Below are 14,914 nucleotides of genomic sequence, written 5' to 3'. Positions count from 1 at the left end.
TCCACCAATCACAAGTCTGCGCCTCTCTGATTGGCGGCGTGGCGTGGCGCCCCGGCGCACATCCCAACAAGAGCACGTCCTATTGGCCTGGCTGCAGCCAATGGCGCGCAGCCTTGCGGCCCGGCGGCGGCGGCTGCGTGTTTCCGGAAGACGTGGCGGCTCGGGCCCGGGCGGCGTCCCCGTGGCTCTCCTCCGGATTAGGCTTCGCAGTGTGGGCCCCGAGGCACCGCGGTCCTCGCCGCCGCCGCCGCCATGATCTCCCTCACGGACACGCAGAGTAAGCGCTGCCGGGGCCCCGCGTCGGCCGCGCTCCCGCCGCAGCCTGTGCTCCGCCCCGCAATGAATGGAGCGATCGCGGCGTGGTGCGGCGGCCTGCGGGACAGAGGGAGGGAGGGAGGGAGGGAAGAGGGAGCCTCGACCGGAGGACGGTCGGGCTGCTGCGGCTCGAGTGGAGCCGCCGGCGGACAAAGTTTCCGGGGCGGCGGGAAGGGGACCGTCCGCCGGCGCTCGGGCTCCTGCGAGTCTGGGGTGGCTGGGGGGCTTAGGGAGCGGTGATGATATGCCTCCCGACGCTGCTGTTAGCAACCTGCCCCCAAATTCCCTTGCAACGACGGACTTGAGTTTTCTGCCCGTTTAAGTTCCAGCCGAGTTTGCCAATTTTAAGGTCCCTTTGCGCGCAGTCAGAGCGTTGACTTTTGTTGGGAGCGGTGTTTTAGTTTTCTGTGTCAGGAATCAGGATCACACTGTGTATGCAAATAAGGCTGGCCTTTCGTTCTTTGTGTTCGACCTGGCCTCCAACTTGTAATCCTTCTGCCTCAGCCTCTAAAGTTCTGAGATTACAAGCATGAGCGACCCTGCCTGTCTCTACAGGTAAAGGATTTCCTTATTAGTGTTGGTATGTACTATACTTTGTAGCCTGTTTTATTTTAGCATCCCTTTCTGCCTATCTCATCATTCCGATGAGCTTTGCCCTCTTGCCTTTTTTTGTGGTCCCAGAGATCAGAGCATACTGGACAAGTGTTCAGTGGACCAGTTGAGCTGTGTCCCGGCTCCATCGTTTTCATTTTTCTACCTTTTTCTTGACATCTCAATTATTTTTCTACCAAAACTGTTCACTTTCTGAAGATTTTTAGCGAACATGACCTCTTTCTGCCTCACCCCTCCTCATTACTCTAGTCATCTTACATTTTCAAGATTCTAACATCCCATTGAACTAAAACAAAACCTTTCTTGGAGTTATTCTCAAGTGGAGTGTGAAGATTTAGATCCCAGTCCTGGTGCACTGGAATGTCACAGGTCTTCTATGGTTCCCTATACACTTGGCAGCCCAGTCCTGCCCACACAGTGCTTGATTTGGACTAGACCAGGAGTGGTGCTCATTATTGCTCTATCAGCTTCATTTGATTCTAATCAGAAATACAAGTATCCCTTTTTCCCTATTGTTGTTAGTAACGTTTGTATGATTTTTTTTCATTTTAATGTAAGATGTAGATATATCGATAACAGTGGGCTTGATTTTTTTTTTAATGTGTCTGTGTGGTGGTATGGACATATGCATGTGAGTCCCAGAGGAGATCAGAGCCATAGGACAGGTCCTCTGGAGCTGGAGTTACAGTCATTAGCTGCCTCGTGCGGGTGCTGGGAACCAAATTCGGATCCTCTGAAAGAGCAGTTGGCTTTATTGAGTTTGAGACAGCATGAGCATGGAATGACAGACATTTATGAACTGGAGCACGTAAGACATTCAGTTTTACACAGACACACACACACATAGAGACAGACAGACAGACAGAAAGAAAAGGCCGTAGTCCCAAGACTGCTGGCTCAGAAAACCTTTGTTCTTTCCACTGTACTGCTGGCTTCTAAGGAGACTGGATGTAAATATTCACACCTGGGAATGATACAAGTCTGGTATTTAAATTACCCTCTGCACAAGGCAGAGAGACCTTCAGTCTCCAAAAAGCCCAGACAATGAGGACTTGGACTCTGAAGTAAAAGCCACTTTCCACCTCATTTTATCAAATTTTTTGGAAGGGTGAAATTCTGTGATGTTCCCTTACCCAGTGCCTGAGGTAAGATGGTGAGATACAACCAATGGTTAGGGAACCAGAGCTTTTTCAGTTCAGATTGAATCTGTGTCTGTGTTACCTGCAGGATGGGACCCATCATCCCAGAGAGATGCCAGCATGATTTGGGGCTTTCAATTCTAAGAAGGGTGGGTGACAGCCCATGGTTGACTTAAGACACTCTACAGTACTCTCCCCATTCCGACAGTGCCTAAAGAAATGCCAAGGCTTGCAGAAGGAACAGCTTCCATGTTAACAGTGGATCGTCACATTCAGTCAAATGCTGCTGTGTATTTGACTTACTGAGACTGGGACCTGGTCAAAGTTATCTTTTTCTTAAAGGGTGTGATAGGGAAAGAAGGGCCGCTCTCAGTTTCTGTGATATGTCACTGTCACTAGAATGTCAGCTCTGATTGACGTTAAGTTAAACTGGTCGTTTTTTATAAAATTTCTTAAAGTAGACTTAAAAAAAATATTATCTAATTTAACCTCTCAGATTGCTTATGTCAAAATTTACTTTTTATGGGCAGAAAAAAAAAATGAACATTGGATATTTTGTTTTCCCAAGTATGATCCTGGCAGGAAGATGGTTGCATCATATAGGCCTTTTGACTTAGAGAACTTATGGATTGATAAGGACAGGGACAAAATCTGGAGATGAGAAAAAGTGTGGTGAGGATTTTTGATCCATCTCAGTGGGGTGTTCCTGGCAGCATTGTGCTAGTGTTCATTTGGCAAACATTCCACAGGCAGCTGCCCGTCTGACGGTCGGTCTGGGCTGTAGTAGGATTGTGGAGTGAGAAGACTAGATCTGCAGTCCACCCACCACTTAGAGCAGTCAGTGGTCAGTTGCTTGTGGGAAGCTTGAGCCATTGATTCTCGGTTCACGGGATCACCAGGCATGCGAATGGACACTGCACTGTGATGAGACACATGGGGCAGCTTTGTCCATTCTCTGACTATTAATAGTTCTAGTACCTACTGGGCTGTTCTAGACTGAGATTAAACTTAGGTCAGTTACATCATTCTGTGCAGTCCTATACCCTTGAGTTTAATAAATAGGTTCTTAAACTGTGGGTACAAATATTTAAATATAATGGTTAAAATAGACCTGATTCAGATACTTAACCATAGTTGGATTTAGGGAAGTGTAAATTCTCCATCTTCCCTCCCTAAAGTGATGTGATTGTGCCTACATTCCTGTGATACTGGGAGGATTGCATTGCTTGTGTGCCGTGGGAAACACCTCACGGTGCCTGATTCCTGTCAAGTTCTCAGTGCATAGCCACCGTATTTCCATTTAATTTCCTTCTTGATTTTTAAATTTGGGGAACACGTTTACTTTGTGTGTGCATGCACAGTTGTGGCCAAATTGACATTGGATGCCTTCTGCAATCATTCTTTGCGCACGCGCGTGTGAATGACAAGTTCTCTCACTGAACTGAGCTCACTGATTTAGCTAGCCTGGCTGTGAGCTTCACAATCCTCCTGTCACCTTCCCCACTGCTGGGATCTCAGGCAGGAAGCATGTCCAGCTTTGTAGGTGGGTGCTGGGATCTGAACTCAGATTTTTATGCTTACACAGCAGCCACTTTACCAGCTTAGTTTCCTCTTCCATAAACAAACATCTTTGATTTTGTGTAGTTATGAAGATAATTTATGAACATAAGAAGTTAGTCACATGAAGGCGTAAGTCATAGACAATGCCACACCAGTTTGGAATTATGATTAATAGGGTGGTATTTATTTAAAGGGGAAAAAACTTACAGATAACTGTCCCAGACAACAGCCCTCTGCGCAATCAGGAAGAAGGGAGAAGGGAAGTAGCTGCTTTTTTAAAGGGAGAGAGACCACGCCCCAATGGGCTGGTATCTCAGCAGCTATTGGCTGGAGGAGCCGAAGGACCTCCCGCAACAATCACATTTTGCATAATTTGGCTATTATGATTTGCCCCTATCTACTCATTGCTTAGTAGAATTTCACTTGCTTAGTAAATTCTAAAAATGTTTGAGCAAGAAAGTATTAGCCTAGAATTTTGGTATTTGCATCTGAAGTACATTTAAACTAGAATGATGGTAGATGGGCTTATTCTTTGAGGCTCTTTTTAGAAAGAATATGAAAGATATTATTTTAAAAATGAGGCCATGGATATGTAGAGAGAGGTAAAGTTTATAAAGTATTGGCTCATCAGACCTTTGATGTGGTTCAGTCGTGTGTGTGTGTGTGTGTGTGTGTATGTGTGTGTGTGTGACTGGCCTGAAATTTAGCTATTTAGAGCTGAAGGGAAAATAATACATAATGAGTCAGAAATCACTAATACAGACAGCAATTCTGGGGGGCAGAAGGAAGGAGGTTGCCGGTTAGCCTCTAACAACTAAAGCAGGTTGACTGCGAAGTGATGGACAAATTTTGCTTTGTAGCAGTAACAAGAGTTTCAAAGATTGGACCTAGAAAATGTAAGGTCGATAAAGTATTTTATATGTAGGGTAGACCTTGATTATACTGTGTCCACCACTGTATTCAGCACTAGAACACCCCTTGGTCTCTTGTAGTTGATTAACAAGACTTAGTTTCTGCGTGAACAAGTAAAAAATATGGGCTAGGTTGTAATTTCAGGTTCCAGTCTTAAGCGTGTAAACATTGGTAGTGTAATGTTTGTGGAAGACAAATAGTTAAACCATATAGACGTATCTATATCTATCTGCGAAGGTTGAGTCTAGACCTGTCTTTCCTGTCTCCTGCTTAAGAATTGGAAATTTTGGGCTGGAGAGATGGCTCAGCGGTTAAGAGCATTGCCTGATCTTTCTAAAAGTCCGAAGTTCAATTCCCAGCAACCACGTGGTGGCTCACAACCTTCTGTAATGAGATCTGGTGCCCTCTTCTGGCCTGCAGGCATACACGCAGACAGAATATTGTACACATAATTAATAAATAAATATTTTTAAAAAAGAATTGGAAATGTTATTTTGTTCCTGATTTAGATTTGGCCATATATCTAGCTGGTGCTTGTAGCAGCAGGCCGCTTGTTCATCCCAGCCACCCAGGACTGAAATAATCACCATTAGCTCTAGCTTCTTATTGGCTAAATCTTACATATTAATTTAACCCGTCTCCATTAATCTGCATCACCACAAGGTTGTGGTCTACCAGCAAAGTTTCAGCATATCTGTCTCCGGTGGTGGCTCCATGGCTTCTCTCTGACTTCACCTCCTTTCTCCCAGCCTCCAGTTTAGTTTTCCCCACCTACCTCTATTCCCTGCATAGGCCCAAGACAGTTTCTTTATTAACTAATGGTATTCCAACTAAAGGAGAATCCCACATCAGATGCTACGTTATTTTGTTAGACATTGTGATGCCATCAAGAAGCTACCTGCAGGGTTAGGACCTGTGGGATTTTGTGGGATTGACAGGGACCTGATTTCCCCCTGCCTTAATCGTGTGCTTTGTGTTGCAGAAATCGGCATGGGCTTAACAGGATTTGGAGTGTTTTTCCTGTTCTTTGGAATGATTCTCTTTTTTGACAAAGCACTGCTGGCTATTGGAAATGTAAGTTTTTAAATTCATCAAACAGTTTTATCTGTTAGTGACTTCTTGCTTGACTGTTAGGTTCGCTGTTTGCAACAGCAGTAAACCCCATCAGTTTTCTGTGTGAATGGAAGATTAACTTAAAAGATTCTTACTTGATCAATCACTCTTAAGTGTTTGTGGTGTGATTTACATTGGATTAAAGTTAAGTGACTGCTACCCCTGAATAGGAATTGGAGTCAGAAGACCTAGCCAGGCATGGTGGCTCAGACCTGTAAGCTCAGCATGTAGAAAACCAAGGCAGGAAGATTGCCACAAGTTTAAAGCAAGCCTAGTGCTACAGAGCAAGGTGCTATCTCAAAAAGTAAAGAAGAGAAAGATGGCTTGCTAACGCCTTGTCTAGTAAATTTACGAAACTATTTTCAATTTAATCACACTGTGCATGTGATTAAATTGAATAAGCAAAATTTTAATAACCGAAAAACTTTTAAAGTACATCTTTTGTCATGAGATGGTTCACTGGGTAGAAGGGCTTGCCACCAACCTATCCCTGGAACCTACATGATAGAAGAAGAGAACAAATTCCATGAAGATACCTTCCTCTAACCTCCACACACTGCCCACATGCAGGTAAACAGTGAATACATCAATGTAATTTCTTTGAGTACTTGTTTGAGGTGTTCCTGACTTCACTGGAAGGGTGCACTTTGCTTGCTTGCTGTGTACTCCCTATCGATGTGTCGGGTTCCAGGAGGAAGGAACGCCTCTTGTGAGAAGGTGGAAAAGTCACTGAACAATGTTGAGATGATATTGGAGTCTGTGGCCTACTTTAATAGAAAAGATAAAGGATAGCAAAGTTAATATTTTCATCTGGTTGTGTAACTAGCGCTGTTGTCTAGGAATGTGGTACTTAACAGGTGGGCCTGGTGTATATTGGGAAAGAGTACTTTTCCTGAGGAAAGCTAGTGGGGGGAAGTATTTCATACACTTTCTTATCCATGTGTATGTGTCTTCTGCTGCTGGGCTCTTCTCCCTGGCTTTGCACTGATCCTCTGCATAGCCACCACCCAAATCACCCACCCCTACACCCCAAGGTGACTTGCAGAATCAGAGACTACATTCGGTAGCAAATTAAAGCAAGCTGGCCATCCAGGCCTTACCAGCTATCTGCTTGACTAAGCCGTTTCCTTGCCTATCCAGCAAAGCTGGGGAATTGCTGCAGATGGGGTCCCTCTGTCCCATTTCATCATCTTTCTCCATTGCATGGGATTAGACAAGGAATGAGGCCAGGGAAGATAGCCAGGACTTCCAGCATGTGCGCCCCACTCCTGGCTTTGTCGCAGGGCATACACCCAGGACTCTGGCAGTGCACACAGCAGATGCCAAGCAAACTGCTTCATCCCCTTGCTCTTCACTTTATGAGGTGTTTAACCCGTTCTGTGTTGCGTTGTATTTCTCTCCTAGGTTCTCTTTGTGGCTGGCTTGGCTTTTGTAATTGGTCTAGAAAGAACATTCAGATTCTTCTTCCAGAAACAAAAAGTGAAGGCCACTGGATTTTTCCTGGGTGGTGTGTTCGTGGTTCTTATTGGTTGGCCTTTGATAGGCATGATCTTCGAAATTTATGGATTCTTTCTTTTGTTCAGGTAGGCCATTATTTTCTTCTCTTTTAGTGAGCCAGTGTGTCAGATAACTATTGCAGAGCCCTAGGTAGTTGGGCTAACATGAGAGATCACTCCTGAATGACTGCTGTGTAGACTGAGTCTTTTAATTTAGGTCAGCCAACTATAAAAATGTTTCCAAAATGTAAATGACTGCCTGGGTAAGGTAATAGACTATTTGCTAACTATTTCCAATGCTCCGTCCTCCGATGACTCTAGCTTGTGTCAAGTTGACACACAAAACCACCCAGCACCACTGACCCCTTGTCAGCTTGACACACAAACACGTCACTGTTCTTTCTTACTCATCCCCAAGATCTTAAATAACTTTAAAAGTCCCACAGTCTTTATAAATTCAAACATATTTAAAATATATAAAGTTCCTGTAAAATAGCTAATCTCTTTAAAAATACAAAGTGTTTTAAAATCCAAGTCTCCCAACTGTGGGCTCTAATAAAATACCTTCTTTCTTCAAGAGGGAAGAAATTTAGCACAGTTACAATCAAATCAAAGCAAAACAGAATTCCAACTGTCTTAATATCTGGGATCCACTCATGATCATCTGGATTCTTCCTAAGGACTTGGGTCCTTTCACAATCCTCTCAAACATATGATCAGGTACCCACTCCTGGTACCAGTTTGTCTTAGTTAGGGTCCTATGGCTACGATGAAAGACCATGACTAAAGATCAAGTTGGGCAGGAAGGGTTTATTATTAGGCTTATACTTTGGCATTGCTGTTCATCACTGAAGGAGGTCAAGACAGGAACTCAAAGCAGAGCAGGATCCCAGAAGCAGGAGCTGATGCAGAAATCATGGAGGGGAGCTGCTTTCTGGCTTGCTTTCCTTGGCTTGCTCAACGCACCTTCTTATAGAACCCAGGACCAGCAGCCCAGGAATCGCGCTATCCACCATGGACTGGGCCTGTAGACAGACTGCCCATTTGTTTCACAGTCACCCAAACCTGAATAATCAAACAAAAACTATATTAATTACAGCACTCTTTGGCTACAAACCTTTCTAAACAAGTTGCTTATTGTCAGATTTAGACTAAGATGTTTTGTTATTTAAGACAAAAAGGGGAAGTGTGTAGTAATAAGGGCGCTGCGGGGCTGCGTCCCCAGCACCCCGGCAGCCTGCTCTGCTAGCTTATGCCCCTAAATAATTACAAGGACACTGTATTCTTTTAATCATTGCTTGGCCCATTTCTATCTAGCCTCTTCTAGGCTAACTCTCGCACCTGGACTAGCCCATTTCTTATCATCTGTGTAGCACGGTCTTACCGGGAAGATTCTAGCCTATGTCCATCCTGGGTCGGAGCTTCATGGCGTGTGTCTTCCCGGGAGCTGGGAGCATGGCGTCTCCCTGAGGCGTCTGCTCCCAAGAGGAGAGCTGTGGAGTCTGAGCTCACTTCCTCTTCCTCCCAGCGTTCTGTTCTGTTTACTCCTCTGACCTATCTTCTAACCAATGAGGGCCAAGCAGTTTCTTTTTATTTAACCAATGACCTTCCTCCATCAGAAGTGTAGTGATATTTCATTTGTATTTTAATAAATAAAGCTTGCCTGAAGATCAGAGAGTAAAACAGCCCCACTGATCAGCCTTATAGACCAGGTAGTGGTGACACACACCTTTAATCCCGGTAGCCACACTAGTTTGCCATAGAAACCGGCAGTAGTGGTGCACACCTTTAATCCCAGCCCTAGAGAGGATTATAAAACGGGAGGAGACAACCCTGTCAGTCTCATTCTGAGATTCCTGGAGGCAGGATTTGCATTTCTGACTGAGATAGAGCTAAGAGCCAGTGACTGGCTGTTTTGCTTTTCTGACTTTCAGGTTGAACCTCAGTATCTGTCTCTGGGTTTGTATTAATCATGCTACACTAAGGAGCCATGTCTGCAACAGAGAGGCAGGGACAGAAAGATTTTTAAGCCAGAAATGAGTTGAGCCAGAAAGGCATCTTTAGGGAGACTGCTCTATGGTCAGAATGACATGTACAATGAGATCACCCAGTGGCTAAGGTGTTTGACACTAAGCCTGAAGACAGCTGAGTTGGTGCCGAGGACCTACATGGCAGAGTTAGAGAACTTACTCCTGTAAGTTGTGGTCTGGGCTCCACATATGGTCTAATATGTGCCACATGCCCAAAAACGCACCAATACAAGAAAAATTTGAGGGTGCATTTCAGAAAGAACAACTGGAGGCAGGAAAAATAGTTAAAGAGCTCAGACTTGGTACCCAATATAAAGTTAGGCAGTTGAACACTAACTGCTGCCATTGAAGTGGGAAAAAGAAAAAGAGGGCAGAGAGGAGTTAAGGGTAAGAATCACTGGGGCAAGGAAGGAGAGGAAGGAAGGGCGGCTCTCAGTAAATGCATCTTACAAAAGAAAAGTTGAGAGCGTGAGAGACTGAGTGGGTGCTGGCAGCTGCAGTCTCCAGCAGTGAAGTTCAGTGGCCCAGGTTGGCCCTCGGTGCCATTAAAGAAGGACTGTCATTGTTGTATTGGTGAATTGCACTAATACCTTAGCTTCGTGGTTTAAAGAGGCTGCTGGTAAAACCCTTGTGCTTCTGTTGAGTTGTGTTTATTCTGAGAGGGTCTTGGCTTGAGATCTAGAGCTAAGAGTGTTTGTTGTTCTTTCTCCAAATACATGAAACCCTCAGCAACGTGTGAAGTCACGTTTGTGTTTTTAAAGATACCTTTAAAAACATCCATTTGAACTTAATACTGCTAAGAAAGTATATCTCTGAAACATGTGCCTAGTTGGACTGTAAGAGCTGTTTCTCTGGGTTGGGTTCAGTTCCCTTCCTGTGGGCTCAGAGATGAAACTGGCAGCTCCTGACCTCTCTCTTGTAATCTCATCCCTGTGAACTGCATTTTAAGAACCAGGTACATGTTATTTCTTGTGTGTTCTTAAACTGTTCAGCTTAGAAGTGTCCTCACTGACCCACAGATAAGCTAATTAGAGGCCCACTGAAAACTGGCAAGCTGAGAGACATACCCTCTGCTAGGTGTTCTGTTGGTGTTGGATTCATGGTTTCATGCATACAGTCATTTCTTCTGCTTACCCCCTTCCCCAACACCCCTGTCTTCAGCAGTGGAACAGAAAGCCCTTGGTCTGATCACAGCACAGCCAAGTCCCATTGTACTCTGGGCACCATTTTAGCAGTAATCAAATTGTTAGCTGCATTTGTTGTAACTGGTGACTGAAGTTGCTGTTTCCCCTGGCTGGTGGTTCCTCCTGGTAGAAAGCACTGAAATCTAATAACATTGTTTTCTGCCTCCCAGGGGCTTCTTTCCTGTGGTCGTTGGCTTTATCAGAAGAGTGCCTGTCCTAGGATCCCTCCTAAATCTACCTGGAATCAGATCGGTATGTATTCAATGTTAAGCAATACACCGACTGAATAAATAGATTGTGATGCCTTTTTACTTGGAGCTTGACTCATTGATGTGATTAAGTCATTATGATATAGATGATTGTGTCATATGGATTCTGGTTCCCGTGAAAACCAGAAAATAATCATTTATAGATCTGTGAAACCTGACATTTTGTTTGAACATGCTATTTTCAGTATTATTTTCTATTTTTGGTGTTACTCTTATTGATAAGTGAAACCCTTCCTGCATTCAGGGTGCATTCTGTGGACACTTGGTAGTAACCTGCCATGGAGGCTCCATCTATTGTGGGATTTCCAAACCCTCTCAGGATTTACCTGCCTTCCCAACTCCCTATGGCAGACTCAGGATGGCTTTGCATGCCTTCCCTATACACACCTCTATTGTAGCATTTACCTGATTTAATCATTAAGAGGAAAGCTCTAGAGCTGTGATCAGAGTCCTTCAGGGCAGAGATAGACAGATGGCTACTAGCCATGCTTCCCTGGGGTCCAGCTAACACCTGCCATTCACAATAGAAATGCCAACCATTTTTCCCAAGTCGCTGAATGAAGGATAATATTTAACTGACCCCAGAGACCTAGTCTTTCTCATGACAACTCTAAATGACTTCTTTTCAGCCATCTTCTTAGTCTGAAAACTAGGTTAAAGTACAAAAGGTAGTTAAGCCCATTGGTCTGCAGGGTGGGCCACAGTGTTGGCCAAGTTCTCAGCTAACGAGTACTTCCAGGAAAACGAACACCACTGTAAGCCCAGTCCTTTCCATACCAGATCAGTCTTAGAGGCAGAGCACCCTGGCACAGACTATGTATTTGCATTGATTTTTTTTCTTTAACCACTGAAATATATGGTTCTAGTGAATCCACAAATATTGTCAGGCACCTGTTTACAATCATTTCAAAGGTTGGTACCTTGCTTGGGATGGAGTGGACCCCGGCTCCATTTATCCTTATTACCAAACTCAGTTTAATATTGTTTATATAGAGAATGGCATTTGAATTTACTAAGACCTGTAGTTGTAGCTTATTGTGTCCATGGTTATGAGTTCGGTAGTAATTGTGTAATTGCTCAGCCAGCACAGTAGGGGTCTATAGTCAGTACCTAAGTAACAGATGTGGAAAGTGAGTACAAAGACCCTGCTGGCTAGAACTGGGCAGGGCCCTACCTTGCAGCATTGCCATGATTATATACACTGTTGCAAGCTGTACGTCACCATCTGGGATGCCAAAGACAAACTGTTTCTATTTGGGATGGAGTAACTGAAGTCAATAACCATTTACATGACTGTTCGTTGAAGTTCATATTTGACAATTATAAATTTATGTTGGCAACACTGAATGTCTCAGTGTCTTTGCCCCCCTTCAGTATGATGTCCAGATTGCTCATTTAACATATTTTAGTTGATAGTTGTTGTTTATTACTGAACTTAATTGAGTTAAATCTGTTTGTCCAAAGACCACATAGGCCCAGAAGATCCACAGGAATGGTCAGTGGAAATATCTTATTGGGTTCATTAATGCATGAGTGGCCGGCATTTCAGTCTTTCCGTTGAGTTAGCAGTGTCAGTGTCATTTTATACATTACTTTATTCATTGTGTGGCATTTTTCATGTTTCACCCTTAAATTCATGTGTATCACATGTCATGCAAAAGCAACTTTTAGAAAAGTCAATTTTATACGCACCTAAGAAGATGGTGGTGGACACCATCCAGTTAACCACTATCAGTCATGCCTTGACTTCCCGCAAGTCCTATAAAGCTGGATGTTTTTAACCAACGTTTAGTGTTGATTCAGATATACGATGCCTGAGCTCCTTTTAATTTTGTCTTTCTTCTTACAGTTTGTAGATAAAGTTGGAGAAAGCAACAATATGGTATAACAGCGAGGGAACTGAAGACTTTAAATGCTATACTATTTATAAAACCCTTTGAAGAATATCCAGCACAAAGTTAAGTTTCACAAACTAGCTTGTAAAATCCTTCCAGAAGTCTAAAACATACACCCTCCAAAGTTCCAACAGTTACCGAAGAAGCAGTGACAGCAGGCTTGTGGTCAGGCAATCTGAGATCCCGTGGCTGGAGAGGATGAAGCCTTGACGATGCTTAGTGACTTGAAGGCTGTTTCTTAGTTTTGCTGCAACATGGGAAACAGCCATTTATAGAGAACCATGGTGTCTGTTACTTTTCTTTTTTTTAGAAGATTCAGGAACACAGATAGGCATTTGATTTTTTTTTTTATATAATGTCTATTTTGATGGCCCAGCTATTTGTAGGTATGCTGGGTCACCAATAATGATGCCTGAATTGGATTAGATTATGTCGTCTCCGTGTATCAGCCCAGGGAAAGCCCAGTTTCATGTGTGAATCACTTTTTTTGTAAACATGAAAATAAAACTTTTGTGATCCTTTTGAATCTTTATATTTTGGAGCCAGATAAAAATCCAAAACTAAAAGATACTCCTTTTTGGGATACGCAGAGGTCATACTGAGCTGTTACTTCTTCAGTCATAGCTGACCAAGTGCTTTCTTGACTCTACAACACTCTGGATGCCGAGATCTCTTGAGTGTGGCCTGGGTGTGTTCGTACAATCTGCTGCACGCAGACGCCAAGCGCAGCGTTCTAACTGTGGAGTAGTCCCTGTCGAGGGTGTTGGAGTCAGATTTTGAGATCTTAAGTGACGCACACCAGATGCTCCCATGTCATGCTCTAGTTCTTCCTACTGTGTTTTTAGGACATTTGGCCACAGTTGCCCACCGTGGTCTCATACTTTGTGGTGACATTGAAAGTCTGTAGCATGTCAAGGGCTTGATTCTGTGACTGTGAAGAGTGCTGTTTATTTCATTGTGATTTTCCACTTATTGTAACATGATTTTCAGCTTTATTGTAACATCTAAAAATGAGCATGCACCTCATCTGCTTCCTGCACTGTTCTCCATCTTGAGTTAGGAGAGAAGATGCCCCCAGTGACATGCAAAAACTATTACATCATAACTAAACTCGCCATAGTTCCTCAGATGCGTGATGCTGACTTGGGGCAATCTTGTCATTCATTCCCTTCTGTTGCTAGTCTGCCAGGAGGAGCAACCATGGTTTCCTTCCTTCCCCAGGGCAGTAGTTTTCCTGTTGGACATGGGAGCACTTCCTCAGACATACTACTACTTATCTTACCACTAATGATTGCACTATTTATTTTTAGCAGTCTCAAAGCTTTTTGATGCAGAAAATCATAATTGAAATTGTATTTATTTACAAACCATTTCTACAAGACATTACAATTACAATGTTTGTTGTTTTTAAATTTCTTGGTGCCAGGAGAATCCCCAGCCTTGCCGGTCTGCAGAAGGAAGGACTGGTTTGTAGTGAGATGGTTCATTCTTGTGGATCACTGTCGTGTTTGGTACTTGGTATCTGACCTTATGGTGTAACCTATGAAAACTCGATAAGTGGAGAATCCTACCTCAATAGCTCATGGGATATAATAAAAGACCTGGCGTTGTCTGATGTTCATCAAAAAGTCACCTTCCTGGAATGCAATGCTATGCTTTGAGAACTAACTTGTGTGAGGTGCCCTGTAAACTTACATGCTTTGGCCTATGTGATTTACAGTGGCTAGGTGTCACTGTTAGAACAGGAGTCTGCCATTTAAATCCACGTAGACATGACCCTATCAAAGTGGTTTTTGCACTACAGCAAACATCCCCTTTCAGTGTTCTGGTTTCAGAAAACACTGAACCTGAGAAGATGGGAGAAGCTCATAGACTTTAGTAAGGCAGAGGGCTGGGATGGCTTTCAGTTTCAGGTCAGTCTGCAGTGGAACTGGAATGCTTGCCAACACTGCACTTAGTCAGAACCTTGAAGAGGCTCTGTTTTTTAAAAAAAAAAAAAAAAACAACCAGCCTTTTGACTTCTGTAAGCCCTCTTGTTGAGGGTTCCCTCACCCACCCCTTCTAAAATCAGCCTCTGTCTTTATGTAAAAAAAAAAAAAATACCCTTTGATTATTCCCCCAGATGGAGGAAAAGTTCCAGTACTCAGCCTTAAGTGTTTCTGTCATGTTCAAATGTACCTTCTGTAACAGAAACATGCCTGCAATGTTCTCCCTTACAGTTCTCTGGAATTCAGCTGCTTTAGAAGTCTCATGGTCAAATTATATACTCTAACAATGGCGTATTGTAAATACACTTGTCTTACCTCAATAAAAGGGTACTTTTCTATTCACTGGTGGTCAAGTTTATCTTTGAAATTTTGAAACTTAAATAGCATAAAATAATCTACGT

At 43.4% G+C, this 14,914-nt stretch overlaps 2 protein-coding genes across 3 annotated transcripts in view; both read left to right on the top strand.

Annotated features, from left to right (window-relative positions):
* Slco1b3 (solute carrier organic anion transporter family member 1B3) overlaps positions 1-14,914 on the top strand; it is a 1,042,880-nt gene that overhangs the window by 717,984 nt on the left and 309,982 nt on the right. The window lies entirely within an intron of this gene.
* Positions 129-14,855, top strand: Golt1b (golgi transport 1B). Of its 2 annotated transcripts, XM_075982360.1 has the most exons (6): positions 129-277; positions 5,521-5,612; positions 7,056-7,234; positions 10,532-10,613; positions 12,095-12,125; positions 12,480-13,057. In XM_075982360.1, exons 1-5 carry the CDS (start codon positions 253-255, stop codon positions 12,101-12,103), a joined length of 387 nt encoding a protein of 128 aa, XP_075838475.1. In that variant the 5' UTR covers positions 129-252; the 3' UTR covers positions 12,104-12,125; positions 12,480-13,057. The 2 variants fall into 2 exon arrangements, with proteins under 2 accessions (XP_075838475.1, XP_075838474.1); XM_075982359.1 differs by lacking the exon at positions 12,095-12,125 and having other exon boundaries at positions 12,480-14,855.

Source organism: Microtus pennsylvanicus, chromosome 8, assembly GCF_037038515.1.
Source record: "Microtus pennsylvanicus isolate mMicPen1 chromosome 8, mMicPen1.hap1, whole genome shotgun sequence".
Taxonomy (NCBI): domain Eukaryota; kingdom Metazoa; phylum Chordata; class Mammalia; order Rodentia; family Cricetidae; genus Microtus; species Microtus pennsylvanicus.
Note: the sequence above shows the minus strand (reverse complement) of the source record. Positions and strands in the feature narration are given on the sequence as shown.